The sequence below is a fragment of the Argentina silus genome, assembly GCF_951799395.1.
Source record: "Argentina silus genome assembly, chromosome: 3".
NCBI lineage: Eukaryota > Metazoa > Chordata > Actinopteri > Argentiniformes > Argentinidae > Argentina > Argentina silus.
Genome location: NC_139657.1, coordinates 5,779,858 through 5,797,756, shown reverse-complemented (window position 1 = coordinate 5,797,756; position 17,899 = coordinate 5,779,858). Strand labels below are relative to the sequence as shown.

The 17,899-nt window shown below is 49.2% G+C and overlaps 1 protein-coding gene across 1 annotated transcript in view; it reads right to left on the bottom strand.

The window, feature by feature from the left end:
• Positions 1-413: 413 nt before the first annotated feature.
• arhgap35a (Rho GTPase activating protein 35a) overlaps positions 414-17,899 on the bottom strand; it is a 58,368-nt gene continuing 40,882 nt past the window's right edge. The window contains exons 3-8 of the mRNA XM_083665748.1: positions 14,443-14,584; positions 6,938-7,015; positions 5,583-5,714; positions 4,494-4,599; positions 751-4,035; positions 414-640 (exon numbers count right to left, since the gene is read on the bottom strand). Of these exons, the coding sequence (XP_083521874.1) occupies positions 3,555-4,035; positions 4,494-4,599; positions 5,583-5,714; positions 6,938-7,015; positions 14,443-14,584 (939 nt within the window). The 3' untranslated portion in view covers positions 414-640; positions 751-3,554. The remainder of the gene's footprint in view (positions 641-750; positions 4,036-4,493; positions 4,600-5,582; positions 5,715-6,937; positions 7,016-14,442; positions 14,585-17,899) is intronic.

Here is a 17,899-nt window from a genome sequence, read left to right as displayed (position 1 = left end):
CCCCCAACATACAAATAAACAACCATTTGAATATAGTTTGCTTGTTTCTCATTTTAACTTAACAGACAATCTGTCACCATTGTTGCAAAAAAGAAGGAAAAAAGAAAAGCAATGCAGCCACAGATGATCGCTTGAACCAATCTCAAATTTTTTTTTTTTTCGTTTTTTTTTTTTTTTAATACAACTGTTTTTTTTTCTTCTTTCATTTGTCACTTTGCGTCCCCTTTTCTCCCCCACACATTTTTTTTTTTGCACAGTCTTTGGCTCCCTCACAGTCTGCACAGTATTAACACATTGATATACACAGGGAACGCCACTGGCCGGCATTCCAACACAAGTACCAGAGTTTGTGCCCCCCCCCCCCATCTCCCAAATATTGATCCCATTCCCTCCTCCCCCCCCCCGCCCCCTTCTTTTGTCCTTCCTTATCTCTCTCTCTCTCTCTCTTTCTCTCTCTCTCTCTGAAAAATAAACCTCGAGCTAAAAGGGATGAGTGTGATCAGGTCCAGCTTACATAAAAGTTGGGTAATATGAACATGAGGATAAATGCTTTCTCCACTGTTCATGTTCCCTGTTCTGACTGGGTGGGTGAGTGCGCATGCATGCACGCACACACACACACACACACTCACCCACCCACCTATCTACCTACCTACCTACCAACACACACGCACATACACGCACGCACACACACACACACACCCACCCGCACGCCCACCCACCCACCCACCTACCAACACACACACACACACATCTAGGTAGTTTAGTAGACTGATAAGAGGTCATTGAGTTGGTGGACAGGGTAAAACTCTTAGTGATTGAGGAAGTCTGTCACCAAGACAATTGGGGACCAACTGGAGAGACACTTGTACTGCAGACAAGCATGGGTGGGTGAAACTGTCCAATCAAACAGAGCTCACCTAGGGTCTGCACACTCGTGCACACACACACGCACACACAGACACACACACACAATCATCAACATCATTATAATGTGGCTAAACGTTCTAACAATCACAAAGGTTTATATGACAACCACAGAGCAGAGCCAGGGAATGCTATGATTCTCAATCCCAGTCATCCAGACAGGCAGGATGAATAGCCGGTCTGTTCTATCCCGGAGAGTGAGTCTCTGGATCAGGGGAGGGAAGGATGCCATGTCGGAAAAGGACAGTGGTAGGAAGTGGTTCCCCTCCAGGAAGTGGCAACCAACAAACACAGCAAGGACTGTGAGGAACCCTCGACACTGTCACTTGTTGTGCCTATGGCCGGCTTGGGCAAAGGGGTCCCTAGCCTGGCAATATAGGAGAGATTGGAATCCACAGGGTAATCTCAATGCAGCTCACACAGCTTCACAATCGACTTTCAATCTGCACCAAATGCAGATTAAGAGCCTGGTGGGTTCTGAAGTTCATTTCTTATATGACATTCAATAGATATAAAGTTACACAATTTAAGAATATCTAGTGTTAAACCCAATGGTGGTGAGGGGGGGGGTCAGGTATTTCCTGCCACTGGCAGTGGTGGGGGTAAGATCAAAACCGCAGTCCTTGTTTTGTCCACCAGATGGCGTCCCGGACCACAGTAAAAGTTGTGAGGAAGGCTAAGACGTCCTGTGGCAATTTCTCACCTCAAGTGTCTCAAAAGTGCTCTGCATTCTCTCAATCTCAACAAATGTCATATGGGTCTTGAATGAGTCGTGTCGCACGCACGCACGCACGCACTCACTCACACACATATACACACACACACTAAGATACGCGCACACACGTACGCGCACGCACACTCGCACGCACGGACGCACACATCTCTCCAAGTTTCCCGAAATCTCTTGAGAAGAGGAAGGGTGAGTTCCCTGCCGCCCACCTATCAATGTGTTATAGGATTCCTCTATCCTTTCTGGGAATGTTAAGAGAATATCATGGCTGTTCTTTTTTCAGCGTTCCAATCTAAGAGCCTTAGTGTTTTTCAGAGGTCCATTAAAGTGCATCCCTGAATCCCACCTCTTCCCAATACCAATTCCCAATTCGCCTCGCCCCCCCCCCCCCCCCCCCTCACCTTCTCACTGCCAGCTACTCCCGCCCTTCACAGGAAGCACACAAGGGCCAATGAGAAGTACCACAGCGACGAAAAGAGGAGGGGCTTCTTGTGTGAGAGTGCATTCTGATTGGACAGTCGTCAAAAGGGAACACTCCGAAACCGATCCACAGTTTGAAAATAAAAATGGAAGCATGTGAGAGAGAGAGAGAGAGAGAAGGTAGAATAAAATCAAAACCAAAACTTAGAACAAGTGTTCCAGCGTTGCTCTGCAGGCCCTGGGGCGTGGGGGGAGGTGGTGGAGGAGGAGGAGGAGGAGGTGGAGGAGCTAGACCAAGATGCAGTGGGGGTGCGAGAGTACCCAGAGTTCCATGCTCCGGCCTCCAAGTTGGTTCTTGTTGCTGAGTGTGTGTGTGTGTGTGTTTGTGCTGGGGATAGGGAGGCAGAGGGGTTGGGGGGTTGGGGTTTGAAATGTGCAAGTCTGAAAGAGCTGCAGCTACCTCCAGGGCAACAGGTGAAGCGGTGTCTTTTCATTGTCCATGTCCTGGTAACAGTGGTCAAACAAACAAACAAACAAAACACATAGGCTAAAGGAGGTCCATACAGTTCACCTGTGCCTCCCTGTGTCTGACCTATCCCATTCCCCCACAGATGCCCTGGCCACGGTCAGTTTGCAAGGTTCCTTATGGTTGAAGTGAAGTGTGTTTTAGGGGTGCGTGTGTGTGTGTGTGTGTGTGTGTGTGTGTGTTTTAGGGGTGAGGGTTCTCTCTCTAAGGCAGTGGAGATGGGGACAGAGAATATGGAAGAGAGAGGAATCAGGGGAGTACAGGAGTAAGAAAACACTTTGTTGTACGGCATTAAAAGGGGCAATCTGGGATTGGTACATCCACTTTTTACTTTTAAATGAATGATATATAGCCATTGATTCTTAAAGAATATAACTTATAAATGCCTCATGACCTTATTTCAACTGTCTTACCCCATCAGAACCCAACATATAAGCTTGTTTTACGCCATTGTTTGTAAACAATGAAATTGTAAACACACTACTGTATATAACTTTTGGTTAAAACCATAATTTTGGTCTCATGGATGGTCAGTCCTTGCATCCATAGCTCAGTCTATGAATTTTGGTGTGGTATTTCTCCAGCCCCATCCCTACCAAAAGATAGTGGTGGGGTGACCGCTTTGTTTGTTGTTTTGAATCCCAGATTGCCCCTTTAAAGTTCCCCTTTTCCCGCCTCCACTGTGTTGTGTAGTGCGTGTGTGCTGTCCAAGTCTTAAAAAGCAATTAAGGTTGGCTAACCTCCTCTCTCCCAAACACTTGCCCTCCTCTCTCCCACATATTCTGCATCCTCTCCTCCTCTTCCTCCCTCCCTGAGATTCCTCCTGATCTCTCTCTCTCTCTCTCACTCCCCCTCCCCCCCCATCCATCTTACTCGTCACTTTTCAAAATCTCTCTGTCTTAACATTCTTCTCTCGCCTCTTCCTCTGAATCTCCCTCTCTATCCCTTGTTTCACAGCGTGTGTTGTTCCGTGGGGGGGTGGTGCGGGTGCAGGGGGGGCAGCAGGGCCTGGATAGGGGACTGGGGAGTGGTGGTGGTGGCGGTGGGGGTGTGAGGAGGGGACTGTTGCTGCTGCTGCTGCTGTTGCTGTTGGACCCGGGCCGGGCCGTAGTAGGGGATGGTCGGGGGCGTAGAGGGGAAGACATAGGGGGCGGGGGTGGAGGAGAGGGTGGCGGTGGGGGAGGCGGGCACGTGGTGTCCACTGGAGAGGAAGCCACCGCCCATGCTGTGGTGTCCCGGTGTCTCGGCCAGAACGGGCTGATTGTAGAAGAAGAAAGCACACTGGTGGATGAAGGACTCGATGATTGTCTGGTAGGTGCGCGTGGCTGTCAGCGCGTCCATGGTGGTGAAGTCAGGACGCATCAGCGTGGGCCAGAAGCAGATGGACAGGTTCTCGCTGGTCATCAGGTTGGTTCGGTGGTTCTGGCTTACCCTGGGGGAGGGGGGGGAGGGAGAGAGAGAGAGAGAGAGAGAGATTGGTGCTCATTCACAAAACATATACTATTATTAGGGGAAAAAAAGCTGAATTCATCAAAATAAGCAAGATGAAATCCAATGAAATAATGACTGACGCCGTGCTATAGAGGGGCTTGTTTGACAGCTTAGGAAGCATGTATGTAGGCTTACTTGGAGTCGCAGCTTACAGCAAAAAGGTTGAGAAACAATATCATAATCATAAAACGCACCGCACGCTCAAAGCATGGAAGTGTAAACTGTTTATAATTCAATAGGATGACTAGAGATGAGTCAGAGGACTGACAGTCTGTGGTCAGAGGGTGGTAAGGTCACGGGGGGGGGGGGGGCGGGGGGGGGGGGGGGGACAGGGGGGTGCCAGCGATAGAGTACAGTCAGCAGAGCTGTCACAGCAGGCCCTGTCACACTGTCACTCACTTATTCAAGTGGTTGATGACGTATTTGAAGACGTCGTAGTTCTCCCTGGGGAACCGGCGAAGAACGTCCTTCATGGTGTGGAACCGCTGCTCCCTATCGTTGATCTCTGGAGGAGGAGGAGTGATGAGAGGAGAGATGAGAGGAGGGGAGAGATGGGGGTGAGGAGGAGGAGGAGGAGAGGAGGAGGAGGAGAAGAGGAGGAGGGAAGAGAGCAGGTTGGAGAGGAGGAGAGAGGAGGAGGAGGATAAAGAATAAACATTGACAGAGAGAAGCATGGCTGTCACTGACACACACTGCAGTCACTGCAGAGAGGCCTCAATGCAGCTTACAACAATGATCACACGCTACCGAGAACACATGCCCATCTGCCACACACACGCACGCACACACACACACACACGTCCTCATGGTGTGCTGAGCCCAATGGCAGGAGAGAGTCAGACAGAGTCTGACATCATCCCTCTAACACAGTGTCTGTGTCTCCATAACAGTCATTATGGAGCGAGAGAGAGAGAGAGAGAGAGAGAGAGAGAGAGAGAGAGAGAGAGAGGCCGTAGAGGAGAGGAAAAAGAGAGTGTTTATCGAACATACTGTATGAATGTTCATTTATGACTTGTGTGTGTGTGTGTGTGTGTGTGTGAGAGAGAGAGACTTGTGCTTGTGTCTGGTCATATGTGTCTCAGTGCACACTGAAGCAGCATTATACACACACTCACTCGTACGCAGTCCCTCAACCATCGCTTCTTCCTATTCCACCCAAAACCACACCCAACCCTAGTCCCAGGTCTTACTGAGGGCGTCCACCCCAGCCCCTCTCTCCCTCTCCAACCCTAGTCCCAGGTCTTACTGAGGGCGTCCACCCCAGCCCCTCTCTCCCTCTCCAACCCTAGTCCCAGGTCTTACTGAGGGCCTCCACCCCAGCCCCTCTCTCCCTCTCCAACCCTAGTCCCAGGTCTTACTGAGGGCCTCCACCCCAGCCCCTCTCTCCCTCTCCAACCCTAGTCCCAGGTCTTACTGAGGGCTTCCACCCCAGCCCCTCTCTCCCTCTCCCCCCCCCCCATCCCCTCCAACCCTAGTCCCAGGTCTTACTGAAGGCCTCCACGAGGTCGATCTGCATGCTGTAGGGCACCAGGGGGTCGGGCAGCTCAGAGAAAAAGCCCTTCATGGCGCCAGCCACCGTGTTCAACGTGAAGTCCTTCTCCACCAGGTCCAGGTTATGGTCTACGAGAAAGAAAGAGAGAGAACATGAGAATACACACACATACACACACAATCCAATTAGATGCCGGTCCTAAGTGAGTCCCTCTCTTCTCGATGGGACTGCTCAGTATATGGCCCACATGGGACACAATGTAGTGGAGAGATGAGTTAGCCAAGCATCAACAGAGGAACAGCACAACTGCTTATTAAAACTGTAAAGCAAGAGAAGGCGCACGCACACACGCACACACACACACGCAGCTTCATGGACATGAGCTCACTGTTAAAAAACAGAGACAGAGAGGAAAAGAGAAAACGAGAGAGAGGGGATGGGCTTAATTAAAAAGCCATTTTCCCATTACTTCCTGTTAAAGAAAGGTAGAGGGAGAGAGAGAGAGAGACACTCTCTGTTTTCACTTATCCTCTCCCCAACAGTCATTTAAAGGTCTATGATTGGTTAGAAGAGCACTGTGCTGTAGGGGGGTGGCTAAGTGCTATCTTCAGGTATAGCTATAGGGGTAGCCGGTGCTGTAACTTCTGGTGTGATTGTACTGTCACCTCTTGGTCCAAGGTTCTGATCGATTGGACACAGGACTTCGCCTCTGATTACCTTCTCCAGATTCATCCTCACTGATGCAAGCAGCACACACACACACACACACACACACACACACACACACACACACACACACACACACACACACACACACACACACACACACACACACACACACACACACACACACACACACACACACACACACACACACACACACACACACACACACACACACACACACACACACACACACAGCTAGCCAGCAACATGCTTTATTAACCAAACCAATTTGGAGGTAATTAACTGCCCGCGCCACATAAAAGCACGGGAACACACACACACACTACACACACACTACACACACACAACACACACACTACACACACACACACTACACACACTACACACACTACACACGGTTCAGATAGGATATTGAGATGGGAGCTACACTCTAAAGAAGAGGAAGGATCAATGCTTTCAGATGCTCCTCGTTAATGAAGGGAATCCACTATATAACAGGCCGATGGAAAGAGAGGAACTGGGGGGAAAACACAGACAGGCACAGGCGACACACCCAACACACACACGCACGCATGCACATCCAACACACACACCCAGCACGCACACCCACGCACGCACTCACACCCAACACACACACACTATAGGACAGGGTCAAGACACTCACCCTGGTCAAACTGCCTCTGCATGCTGTCCATCTCCGACTTATTCCCGCTCACCCTGTAAATGCCCTCTGTAGTTATACCTGGGAGAGAGAGAGAGAGAGAGACAGACAGAGACAGACAGACAGACAGACAGAGAGAGAGAGACAGAGGTTTATTATACTGTTCATTCAGCTGTTTCGTAAACGAAAATCATCAAGGCAACTCCCAGTAAACCTACATACATGCTTCCTATGGAGTGTGTAGAAATAGAATTCATAGAATAGACATCCCCACTCAACGCTTGCTTGATCATCCATTACCATGCAATTGCACTGTGCATCGCGAGACCATGTACATACTGGGTGTACCCACCCACGAGTGTTCCGGACAAATAGTAGCCGTGGTCTAAGGGAATGTGTGTCTATTCTATAAATTATAATTCTATAGTTATGACTGTGTTAGAAACACTTATATGTAGAACACAACAGGGTTGTAAAACATTGGGCACATTAGAAACCAGTTTTAGTGTTCCGGCATTTTGTCACCACCATTCAGACAGGCCATTAGGAGTATTTATTAAACTCATAAAGAACCACTACAGGGCTTGCAGAAATGCGTTGGTGCATTGTGTCCTGCTGGAGCTACCGTAGTACCATGCACATAAAAATGACTTAATGAACTCCGGGCCCACGTGAAAAGGAGGGGAGGGAGATGGAGAAAGAGGGGGAGAGGGAGAGAGAGAGAGAGAGAGAGAACGAGAAAGAGAGCAAGAGGGGGGGGGGAAGAGAGAGAGGGAGGGGGAGAGAGAGACAAAGACAAACACAGAAAGGCACTAGGAAATGAGAGGGCTCTCAGTCAAGGCGTATGGCATCGATCCCCTCCTCCTGCCGATCAATTATCCACAAAAGCTTTTCTAGCCAGACTCCAGGGGAACAGAGAGATGGAGAGAGAGAGATGGGGGGGGGGGGGGGGGTAGAAGGGAAGGGGAGGAGGGAAAGATAGGGGGAGATGGAAGGAAGGACAGACATGCAGTGAGTGGTGTACTGAGGAAAAAAGGGAACAGGAGACGGAAGGATGGAAGAGAGAGAGAGGGAAGGAATGACAGAGACATGAAGTGAGGGGTGAGTGGAGGGAGAGCAGATCGGAGGAAAAGTAGGAGGAACGGCGGAAGAGAGAGAGAGTAGCAGGGAGAAGAGAAGAAGGAGAGAATACAATAGGTAGGAGAGAGAGAGAGACTGCATGAAGAGAGGAAGATGAGTGAGAGAGGTATGGAAGGAGGGAGGACGGCGGTTGGAAAATGTAAAAGGTCAGAGGGCGCGACGTAGCGAGAGGCCGACTCCCATCACCCTCTTTGTTCTGAGCGACAGACGTTTCCTGGGGTCAAAACAAGCACCACCACTTCCTGTGGTCCGTGGCCATATCCCATCCACTTCCTCTCTCACCATCTTGTAACAACTCACTCTTGCCACCTTGAAGAAAATTGAGCAGTGGGGACTCTCATCCCATTTATACCCCCTTTAATCTTGTATAGCCATACCTCCAAATCACATTCTCACTCACGCCTCCTTATAAATCGTTATTAGCCGATTCCGTTTCAATGGAGCGTGGGGCTGCGAGAGGTCACCTTTTGACTGGCTTTGAGCAGATGTGATGTTAAGAGAAAACTACAACCCCGCCCCCCCCCCCCCTCCCTTTTTTCGTTCCTCTTGAAAAGAGCAAATTAAGTCACAACAACCCCCATGGGCTAGTACTATGCCACCAGATGGTAGAAAGCTCCATGTCGACTTCATAGCATGTCACAACTTTCATGAGCACTGCTGAGAAAAAGAAAAGACTGCCTCTCTCACACACACACACACACACACACACACACAGGCACGCACACACACACACAGGCACACACACACACAGTTATAAAGATCCTGAAGCCATGTCATCTCCGGTCACACTGAAGCCGAGCCCAGATGTGAATTTTGTGTCTCAGGGTTCTGTTGCCGCCGGTGACTAGAAAGACGTTTTTCATAGGTCACCGTGGAGACACGCTATCACTGGCCACTGCCCTTTCAGTCGCTATGGAGCCCGCTACGGCGAAGAGACGTGCCCACGCATGATAACACACATTCATTATCTCAGATAGCCACAAGGAGAGAGAAAGAGAGAGGGAGGGAGAGGGAGAGAGAGAGGGAGAGAGGGAGGGAGAGAGAGAGGGAGAGAGGGAGGGAGAGAGGGAGGGAGAGGGAGAGAGAGAGGGAGAGAGAGAGAGAGAACGAGAGCACACACAAACTCAGTGTAGAAATAGAGACACGCGGCGATGACATGGCTTCAGGAGCTTTATAACTAGACTGGAGGTTGGCTGTGTGTGTGTGTGTGTGTGTGTGTGTGTGTTTGTACAGTTGTAGAGAAGGGGAGAGAGAGAAAAAAGTACAATAGAAGAAAAGTGTGTGTGTGTGCAAGAGGAAGAGAGTTCAGAAAACGGAGGAAGAGAGAGAAGAGGAAAGAAGAGAGAGAAGAGGAAAGAAGAGAGAGAAGAGGAAAGAAGAGAGGCGCGTCACATAATAGTGATGGAGGGACGACTAGAGAGAGAAGAGGAAAATAAGGGACAGGGAGAGAGGGGGGCAGCCAAGCTGCGGTATAGCGGGAGAGAGAGAGAGAGAGGGGGGCAGCCAAGCTGCGGTATAGCGGGAGAGAGAGAGAGAGAGGGGGGCAGCCAAGCTGCGGTATAGGGGGGGAGAGAGAGAGAGAGGGGCAGCCAAGCTGCGGTATAGGGGGGGAGAGAGAGAGAGAGGGGCAGCCAAGCTGCGGTATAGCGGGAGAGAGAGGGGGAGAGAGAGAGAGAGAGAGAGAGAGGGGGGCAGCCAAGCTGCGGTATAGGGGGAGAGAGAGAGAGGGGGGGGGGGCAGCCAAGCTGCAGTATAGGGGGAGAGAGAGAGAGAGAGAGAGGGACAGAGACAGGATGTGTATAGGAGGGCAGTGGGTTACTCAGACAATCAGTTACGGTAGGCTATGTATTTTTGGTATAGGGTGAAAGAGAGGGGAAGGATGTGTGGGTCAGTTCCATAACGTCACTCATCACCCTCACATACGCGCGCACACACACGCACGCACACACACACACACACACACACGCACACACACACACGCACACACACACACACACACACACAGAGAATAGGGCTAAAGACTATGCATGTGTTCAGTGAGGACAGTAACACAACTGAATGTCTTCATGCCATACTGGACTACTCATCAAATTCACTGCACATCTAGAAGTGTGTGTGTGTGTGTGTGTGTGTGTGTGTGTGTGTGTGTGTGTGTGTGTGTGTGTGTGTGTGTGTGTGTGTGTGTGTGAAGCGATACTGTCTCAGGCTGAGAGTGTAGCGATAACGGAACACTCCTCCACTTTATTATCAGTTGTAAGTGTCATGCGGAGTTTATCTGGGGGCTTTTTGGACAGACTGGGTACAGGGGGCTTTTTGGACTTTTGGTATCGACTGAATTTGAAGCAGCATTGTGGCTCATGAGGAAAATGCTATCTGGTGAAGGCACTCCAGATGAATGACAGCACAGACAGGTTCCAGGTGCTCTATGGCTCAATCGCTAGAGCACAGCGCTAACAACACTTAGGGTTGTGGGTTTGATTCCTACTGGGACCATATATACTGAAAAATATATGCACTCACTGCAATGTAAGTTGCTTTGGATAAAAGTGTCAGCTAAATGGCATATATTCCAAAATAGTACCATGGATCGACACTACTGCTGGAAAGTAGTAGTAGTAACAGATATGGTTAAAAAAAAAAAAAATCCCAAACCAACTCTTAAAGGTAACCTGTTTATTCAGTTTGGTGTGGTGCTTAATGGCTAGGCTCACCGCTGCTGTCAGGGCTGGCTAGTTCGTCCAGACTTTGATCCATCCCCTTGATGCTCCTCTGCAACAATCATTAAAAATAATCCCTAAAATGCCAATGATGGCATCGTACGTCCTCCAATACCGGTGATGTTCAGTAGCTCGGTTAAGTTAGCTCGGTCGCAATGCTGGTAATGCTGTCAGGACCATGGCAAGGTAAGCTACTTTTATTTTTATTGTCATGACTGTCCAAATGTCGATCCTGACTGCCTGGGGCGATGCCCATAGACTTGCGACATTAATACCATTTGTGTTGCACCCAAATGACCCGTAACACCACAGCCTTTTTTGCTATAGGTTCTCTGATAACATGTCCATCATTACACAGGCCACCGGGTGTGAAGTGAAGTGGTATAACAACATGGTATCTCCCCCACATCACCTGCCAGTAAGGAGTCAGGACGCAACATAAACGCAACCCACAATGACTAGGACCAAACACATCTCGTCTAAGGGTCTGTTAAAACTGAGCCTTCATTGAAAATGATAATGTGAAAATGAAAATGATAATGTGCGCCATCAAACATGTCGCACACTACGGGTAGCGCAGTAGAAACACCCGCGAGCGATCTACCCATGACAACATCCGTCTCCAGACTAAGAATTGCTAGATATGTTTCTCCGTATAAGCAAATGGGAGTGTTGCAATCCTGTGTGTTTGTGTGAGTGTGTGTGTGTGTGTGTGTGTGTGTGTGTGTGTAGTAAGAGCACTATCTGCAAATCTGGCAGTGGGCTGTGTTTTGCAGCAGTGTGTTCCTCCTCCCGGCATGCACACACACACAAACGCTCACGCTCACACACAAGCACACGCACACGCACACGCACGCAACCCAAAGATTGCTCTTATTTCCTGCTTTCTAGTATTGATCGGACCTAGGGAGCTATCGGGCAGAACATTAGAAGCAGGGGCTGGGCCTCCCACTGCCTCCATACACCGGTAGAGACAGGAAAAACACACAGGGACGGAGGGAGAGTGAGGGGTGGGGGGGAGAGAGAGAGAGGGATGGGGGAGAGAGAGAGAGGGAGAGGTGGGGGGTGGAGGGGAGAGAGAGAGAGGGATGGGGGAGAGAGAGAGAGGGAGAGGTGGGGGGAAGAGAGAGAGAGGGATGGGGGAGAGAGAGAGAGGGAGAGGTGGGGGGTGGAGGGGAGAGAGAGAGGGATGGGGGAGAGAGAGAGGGAGAGGTGGGGGGTGGAGGGGAGAGAGAGAGGGATGGGGGAGAGAGAGGGAGGGAGGGGTGGAGGGGAGAGAGAGAGGGATGGGGGAGAGAGAGAGGGAGAGGTGGGGGGTGGAGGGGAGAGAAGATATAGAACAACTAGGAGGAAGGGATAGAGTCGGTTGATGAGTGGATTGAGGAAAAAGAGGCAAAGGGGGACACAGGACAAGAGGAAATGGAGGATTAGGGGGGAGGAGAGGGAGAGGGAGAGGGAGAGGGAGGTAGATGATGAGAACGACATAGAAAGGACATGTCCTCACTTGTCCTTTCCCTGACCTGTGTGCGTGTGTGTGCGTGTGTGTGTGCGTCAGACACGTTGATGGTTAATATTTAGGGGATGGCAATGTGATCTTGAATCTGTGAGCAACAGCAACAACTTCTGAACTGACTTCAGGGGCATGTCTCCGACCCCTATGCTATAACTTACAGGGCGGTGCGAACGCATGGGATCTTAATCCGCGTACAAGACAGATGTTATCAGAAGAGAGATTACAAAAGGAATGCACTGACAAACATGTCAACATGACATGACACCACTGCTTTTTCTCAGCTCAGCTCTGTAGTGTAAAGCAGGGTTTAGAGTACCAAAGGTGTCTATAGCTCCGTAGAAATAGCCCTGTGGTACGATACAACTTATTTACTACATGAATTAGTTAAGGGCTACAGTGATGTATCACACATGGACTCATTCTCACTTGTGAATGCTGCCAGAGCAGCACCAACTGTACCTCCCCCCTGAGCTGGTGACACGCACGCACGCACACACACGCACACACACGCACACACACGCACACACACACACACACACACAGACACACACAGACACACACAGACACACATAAATCTGTGATAACTCCCATAGGGCTTGAGTAACAGCTGGTGTGAGACTGAGAGACAGGCTCCGAAGCCCAGGGCACGGGGGCACCAGAGTAGGCTGGCAGAAGCATCAGGGGCTCGGAGGTTAAGGAGACGCTTTGCCCATCTGTACACCCATTCCCACAGGGAGGGAGATAGGGGGAGGCAACAGTCAGGGAACCTGTGCCGGGTTAACCTTTACCGTACACACACCCACACCCACAAACACACACACACACTATAGACACACGACATATGGTGGATTAAAAAGGTGTACGCAGGTAAACATCGTCTCCAGATGCGAGTCACAGAGTGACAGGCTAGCTAGCCTCCTGTCAGACAGTGAGGCGGCAGGTTTACGGAGCCAAAGGTTGCGGGTTCGATCCCTGCTACGTCACATGCACACACACATTGCCACTCAAGCATCAGAACACAACTCCAGAATCTATTCACAATACAACCACTTTAAAAAAAGAAAAAAAGAAAAAGAAAACCTGGCTGTTTTCATTAATTGAATAACCACAACCACAGAAGACAAACCGCCTCTCTTCTGGTACTAGAGCCCATCTACGGTGCCACAGTCAGGCAAGCACGAACGGCAGTAAAACTCTACAGAGGACGAGGGAAGTTGAAGAAGAAGAAAAAGAAGAGAGGGTTAGACACACCTCTCTCTTATCAAAGGCAGTGCTCTGATTTTGGGAGAACTACAGAGCCAGCCCCCTCTAGGGAGAACGACTTCAGTCCCACCAGAGTACCATGGATGAAGGGGATGGCTATGGATGGAAAAAATGAGGGAGAGGAGAGATGGCGTGAGGGTGGAAGAAGTGACCCAGTAGACTGTGGAAGGTAGAGAAAGAGTAAAGAGATGAAGACAGAGAGAGAGAGAGCAAAAAAAAGACAGGAAGGAGGATGAAATGAGAGGGACCAAGATGAGAGAACAAGGAGCCTCCCCCATGTTGATGTGTGGAGTCTTGCTTTTGACCGGTGCTCTTGGTACAGCAGTACCTTGAAGTGTTGCACGGTAGTCCCAGGAGACCAAAAATAGCTTTGGATCCAATACTGCTGTGCATCCATTTTCAGTAGTACTGAATGTTTGCACATGTGTATCAAAAGCCCCAGTTCTATGGATGCATACAACACAACATTGTATCAATTGTTGCACTGCCGGCCGCATTTGTGAACAACGCAACATTGCGTCAAAAGTTGCGCTTCCACGGCCGCATTTGTGAACGGTGCACTGTATATTTCCATCCGAGAGAATGTTTCTATGCATGAAGTTGGCTGATTGGCTACTAGCAAAGAGGACACGCCTTTGCGATTAGCTGGCGAGATGTGAGGTCCAGGTTGAATTGAGAGGTATGGAGTTCACAGAGAGCAGCTGTTCGTTATCACTCAAAAGCCTCATTGTACCTACAATAGACACATTGCATACCTGTGGAATCAATTCTACAGTAAATGTCCAACAAAAGCATTGCCTGGATGCCTGCAGGCTTATTGTAGCAGACTTACTGGCAATCTATAACCCTTGTAGTAAAGTAGTTCTGTTTCTTACCTGTAGCTTCGATAAAGCGGATGCACTTCTCAATGAAGAGAGGTATGGGTCGGTCAGGTGACACCACGTTGACCAACGGCACGCCAAAGTAGTTGCTCTCCAGGGGCTTGGATATGGAATGCCTTGGTTTGGGCCGTGGTTTCTGGAGAGAGAGAGAGAGAGAGAGAAAAAGAGGGGGGATGAGGAAAAAGGAGGAGGAGTGGGGCTGTTTTTATTTCTGCATTTCATTCCTTTGAGGATACTGATTGACTTAAACAAGGATCACATGGGCAAATGTTTCAAAATGCCTTGGTTGGGGCCAATTCCATTCCGATTCCTGCAAGCTGAATGAACAGGACATGGAATTTATCCATAGGGTAATTCAATCCTTGTTTACTCCATCAGCAGCTATCACACAGACACACACACACACACACACACACGCCTTGACGGCAGATTCCTTCTCGGCCTGAGCTGATAAGACATACATTCCTGTCTTGAGCGTGTGTGTGTGTGTGTGTGTGTGTGTGTGTGTGTGTGTGTGTGCGTGATACACATCTATGTTCTTTTTCTGATCCTCTACATTCCCTCTTCTCCCCTCAGTCCCTCCATCTTTGCACTGCACCCCTCAGACGATTTCTATACTGTATATCGCTTATATTATATATATAGTTATATAGTCTATAGTGCTTATAGTTCAGGAGTTCAAGTCTGAAACCCTGTTGTAATTGAAGGAATTCTTATTCTTATTATGCTTAGGCTGCCGGCCCTACACCACAAAATCTGACTGATCAAAAATGTTCCTGGTCCCATGACCATTATCAAAACCAAACATCTCTCAGTTTCCTTGCTTATTGCTCTTGCACCTTTTTGACCTTGATGCAATTTGGTAACCTTGATGATGTCGCTTGCATGGCTTGAAACCCATTTCATCGCTGCTCACAACTACATTTTTAAAATTTGTTCCTATAACTGACTGCTGTAAAATACTTAATGGAGTTTTAAAAGAAGCTTCCAGAACTAATACTGCGCAGTTCCGTGCTACTGAGGCAGTAAGTGGAAAAAGTGCTGTAGTAAAGTAACAAGTGTTCAGTGGGAATGTTTCTGTCGGCTCTTGAGGCCGGGAGCTCAAGTAATGCTGTCAGGCCCCCGTGGAGCAGCCCTCTCAGACTGTGAACCAGGGCTCCATGGTTGGCCAGGCACCGGGGCTGGGGAGTGCTGTAGGGCTGTCAGACTGGGGAAGCAGGCAGCAGGGCATTTATTAGAGAAAGAAAGCCCTCTGCTTCAGAGCTAACACCCTCACCACCTTTACACTCCCCCCTCACACACCAGAACGCGCGCACGCACGCACACACACACACACGCACGCACACACAAGTATGCATGCACGCACCCAAGAACTCACTTGTACTTTTCACTCCAGTCTGAACTTTGTGCGCCCGCCCCGCCCCACCCCCCACCCCCCCATCTGTAACCGAGTTGAGATGGTAAACTCACTCCTCAGGTTTAAAAAAAACCCCATGGCATTTAGCGTTATGGTATTTGAGAAGACGGTCACGTGCGTTGGCAATTCAGAGGTCGCAGGTTCAAGACTCATGTGGAGCAACTTGGGAGTGTGAGGCTACTGTTTGCAACAACTTGACCTCTGTTTCACATCCCCACCCCCCCGACTCTGCCAATTACATTTAGGTTTCACCACCTCCACCCTCATCTCTGCGCATCTCATTACATAACCTCCCTGCCCCCCCCCTCGCTTTTCTAGTCCCATGCATACTCCTGAAAAAACTCTTCTCCGCTGACCCGCATTCAAACCACAGGCGAGCGAGGGAGAGAGAAAAATCGCTTCCGGCTGTCCACACCTGATCCGTCACGTAGATAAAAGTTGCAAGAAATGACTCACCGAAAGTAAGTAAACAAAGTCTAAGTCTAACAAAAGGGCAGCGATTGACAGCACAGGAGGGACTGCTGCAAGCGAGAGAAACAAATAGAAACAAGGCGGCCGTCAAAGCTCCCGGGAGAAGACCTGCGAGCCGGCCCCGTGGCTGGTCTGAGCAGCCTGACTGATTAGAAAGGGGGCGAACTCATGTTTATCAATGCTTGCTCCCGTCTGGCGGAGAGTGTGAATTAGGGCTAACTGCAAGAAATTCTCTCACTTACCACTCGCACAACCATCTCCCCGTGCTCTGTCCTTTCACACACTCTCCTTTGTTTGTTTGTTTGTTTGTTTGTTTGTTTGTTTGTTTGTTTGAGCCCCCCTTCGCCTAATCTCAATCATGTTGTTCTCTCAAGCTTCCTTTGGAGGTCTGGAGATTTTTTTTATTCGCAGATCTGGCTTTGGAACGCTGGCAGCTAGCGGCTGAGAGAGTTCACATTTTAATTGGCTTTGAGCAGAAGTGATGTTTCGAGAACAGAAAAAAAAAAAAACTATCATCATCATCATATCCAAAACCTGAGGCTTGCCAAAATAAAATTAAAAAAACACTGTTGAGCTCAGCGATCGCAAACGGACTGGTAGGCCAAGGCGGACTTCTACAGCGGATGACCGAAGAATGCTTACCATGATGAAGAAAAACCCCAAAACGAGATCAGGAACACTCTCCAGGAGGTGGGCATGAATGTGTCAGAGACTACCATCCGTAGAAGACTTCACCAGCAGAACTACAGAGGCTACACTGCAAGGTGCAAACAAGTAGTTCACCACAAAAACAGGATGGCCAGATTACAGTTTCATTTTCCCAATACTGGAGGGCACGCTATATATTTGAAAATGGACATTGTTGAAGTGTTTTTTATTTTTCCTGGAATTATAATTCGATTGTTGGAACTCCACCCACATGGGGATTAGTGAAAATTATTGTCTGCTCTGTTTTGAGCTGCCTACTGGTTGGGAGTGTTGCAAGCATGTTACAGGTCCCCGCCCCTCTCTCACCAACGGCTGCCTTGCCCTTCGCCACACACTTAGACTCAGATCTAACCACATCATTGTTGTCAGTCAATTCCATAATTACTGAAAGATTGTATCACTCTCACAGACACAGCCGGGCCTCAGATTACAGTTCAAAATGGAAGCAATTGGCATGATGCTGTTACAGAAACACCACATATTCCCTGGGTGTCAAGGGTCATCGTGTGTGCCACGTGATTTAGTGAGCACTGTATTTAGACAGCGAGAAAAAAATAAAGAAATCTTCTTTTTCTTCTATTACTGGCTATTTGTCTCTATTTCTCTCTCTCTCTCCCCTGCAGTTTTTCCTTCTTGCCACTCCCTCTGTTGCTGACAGAGACAGGATATGTCGCCAGCGCTGAGAAGACAAAACAGACCTCTACCACACAAGGAAAAGAAAACACATCCTTAATAACCACACACACAAACACACACCTCTAACACTATTCTCATTCTCTCTCTGTGTGTTCAATACTGGAGGCATTTGAATGGCACTAGGTGACGCAGGAATTTGAAACCTTCCACTTGTCGGCT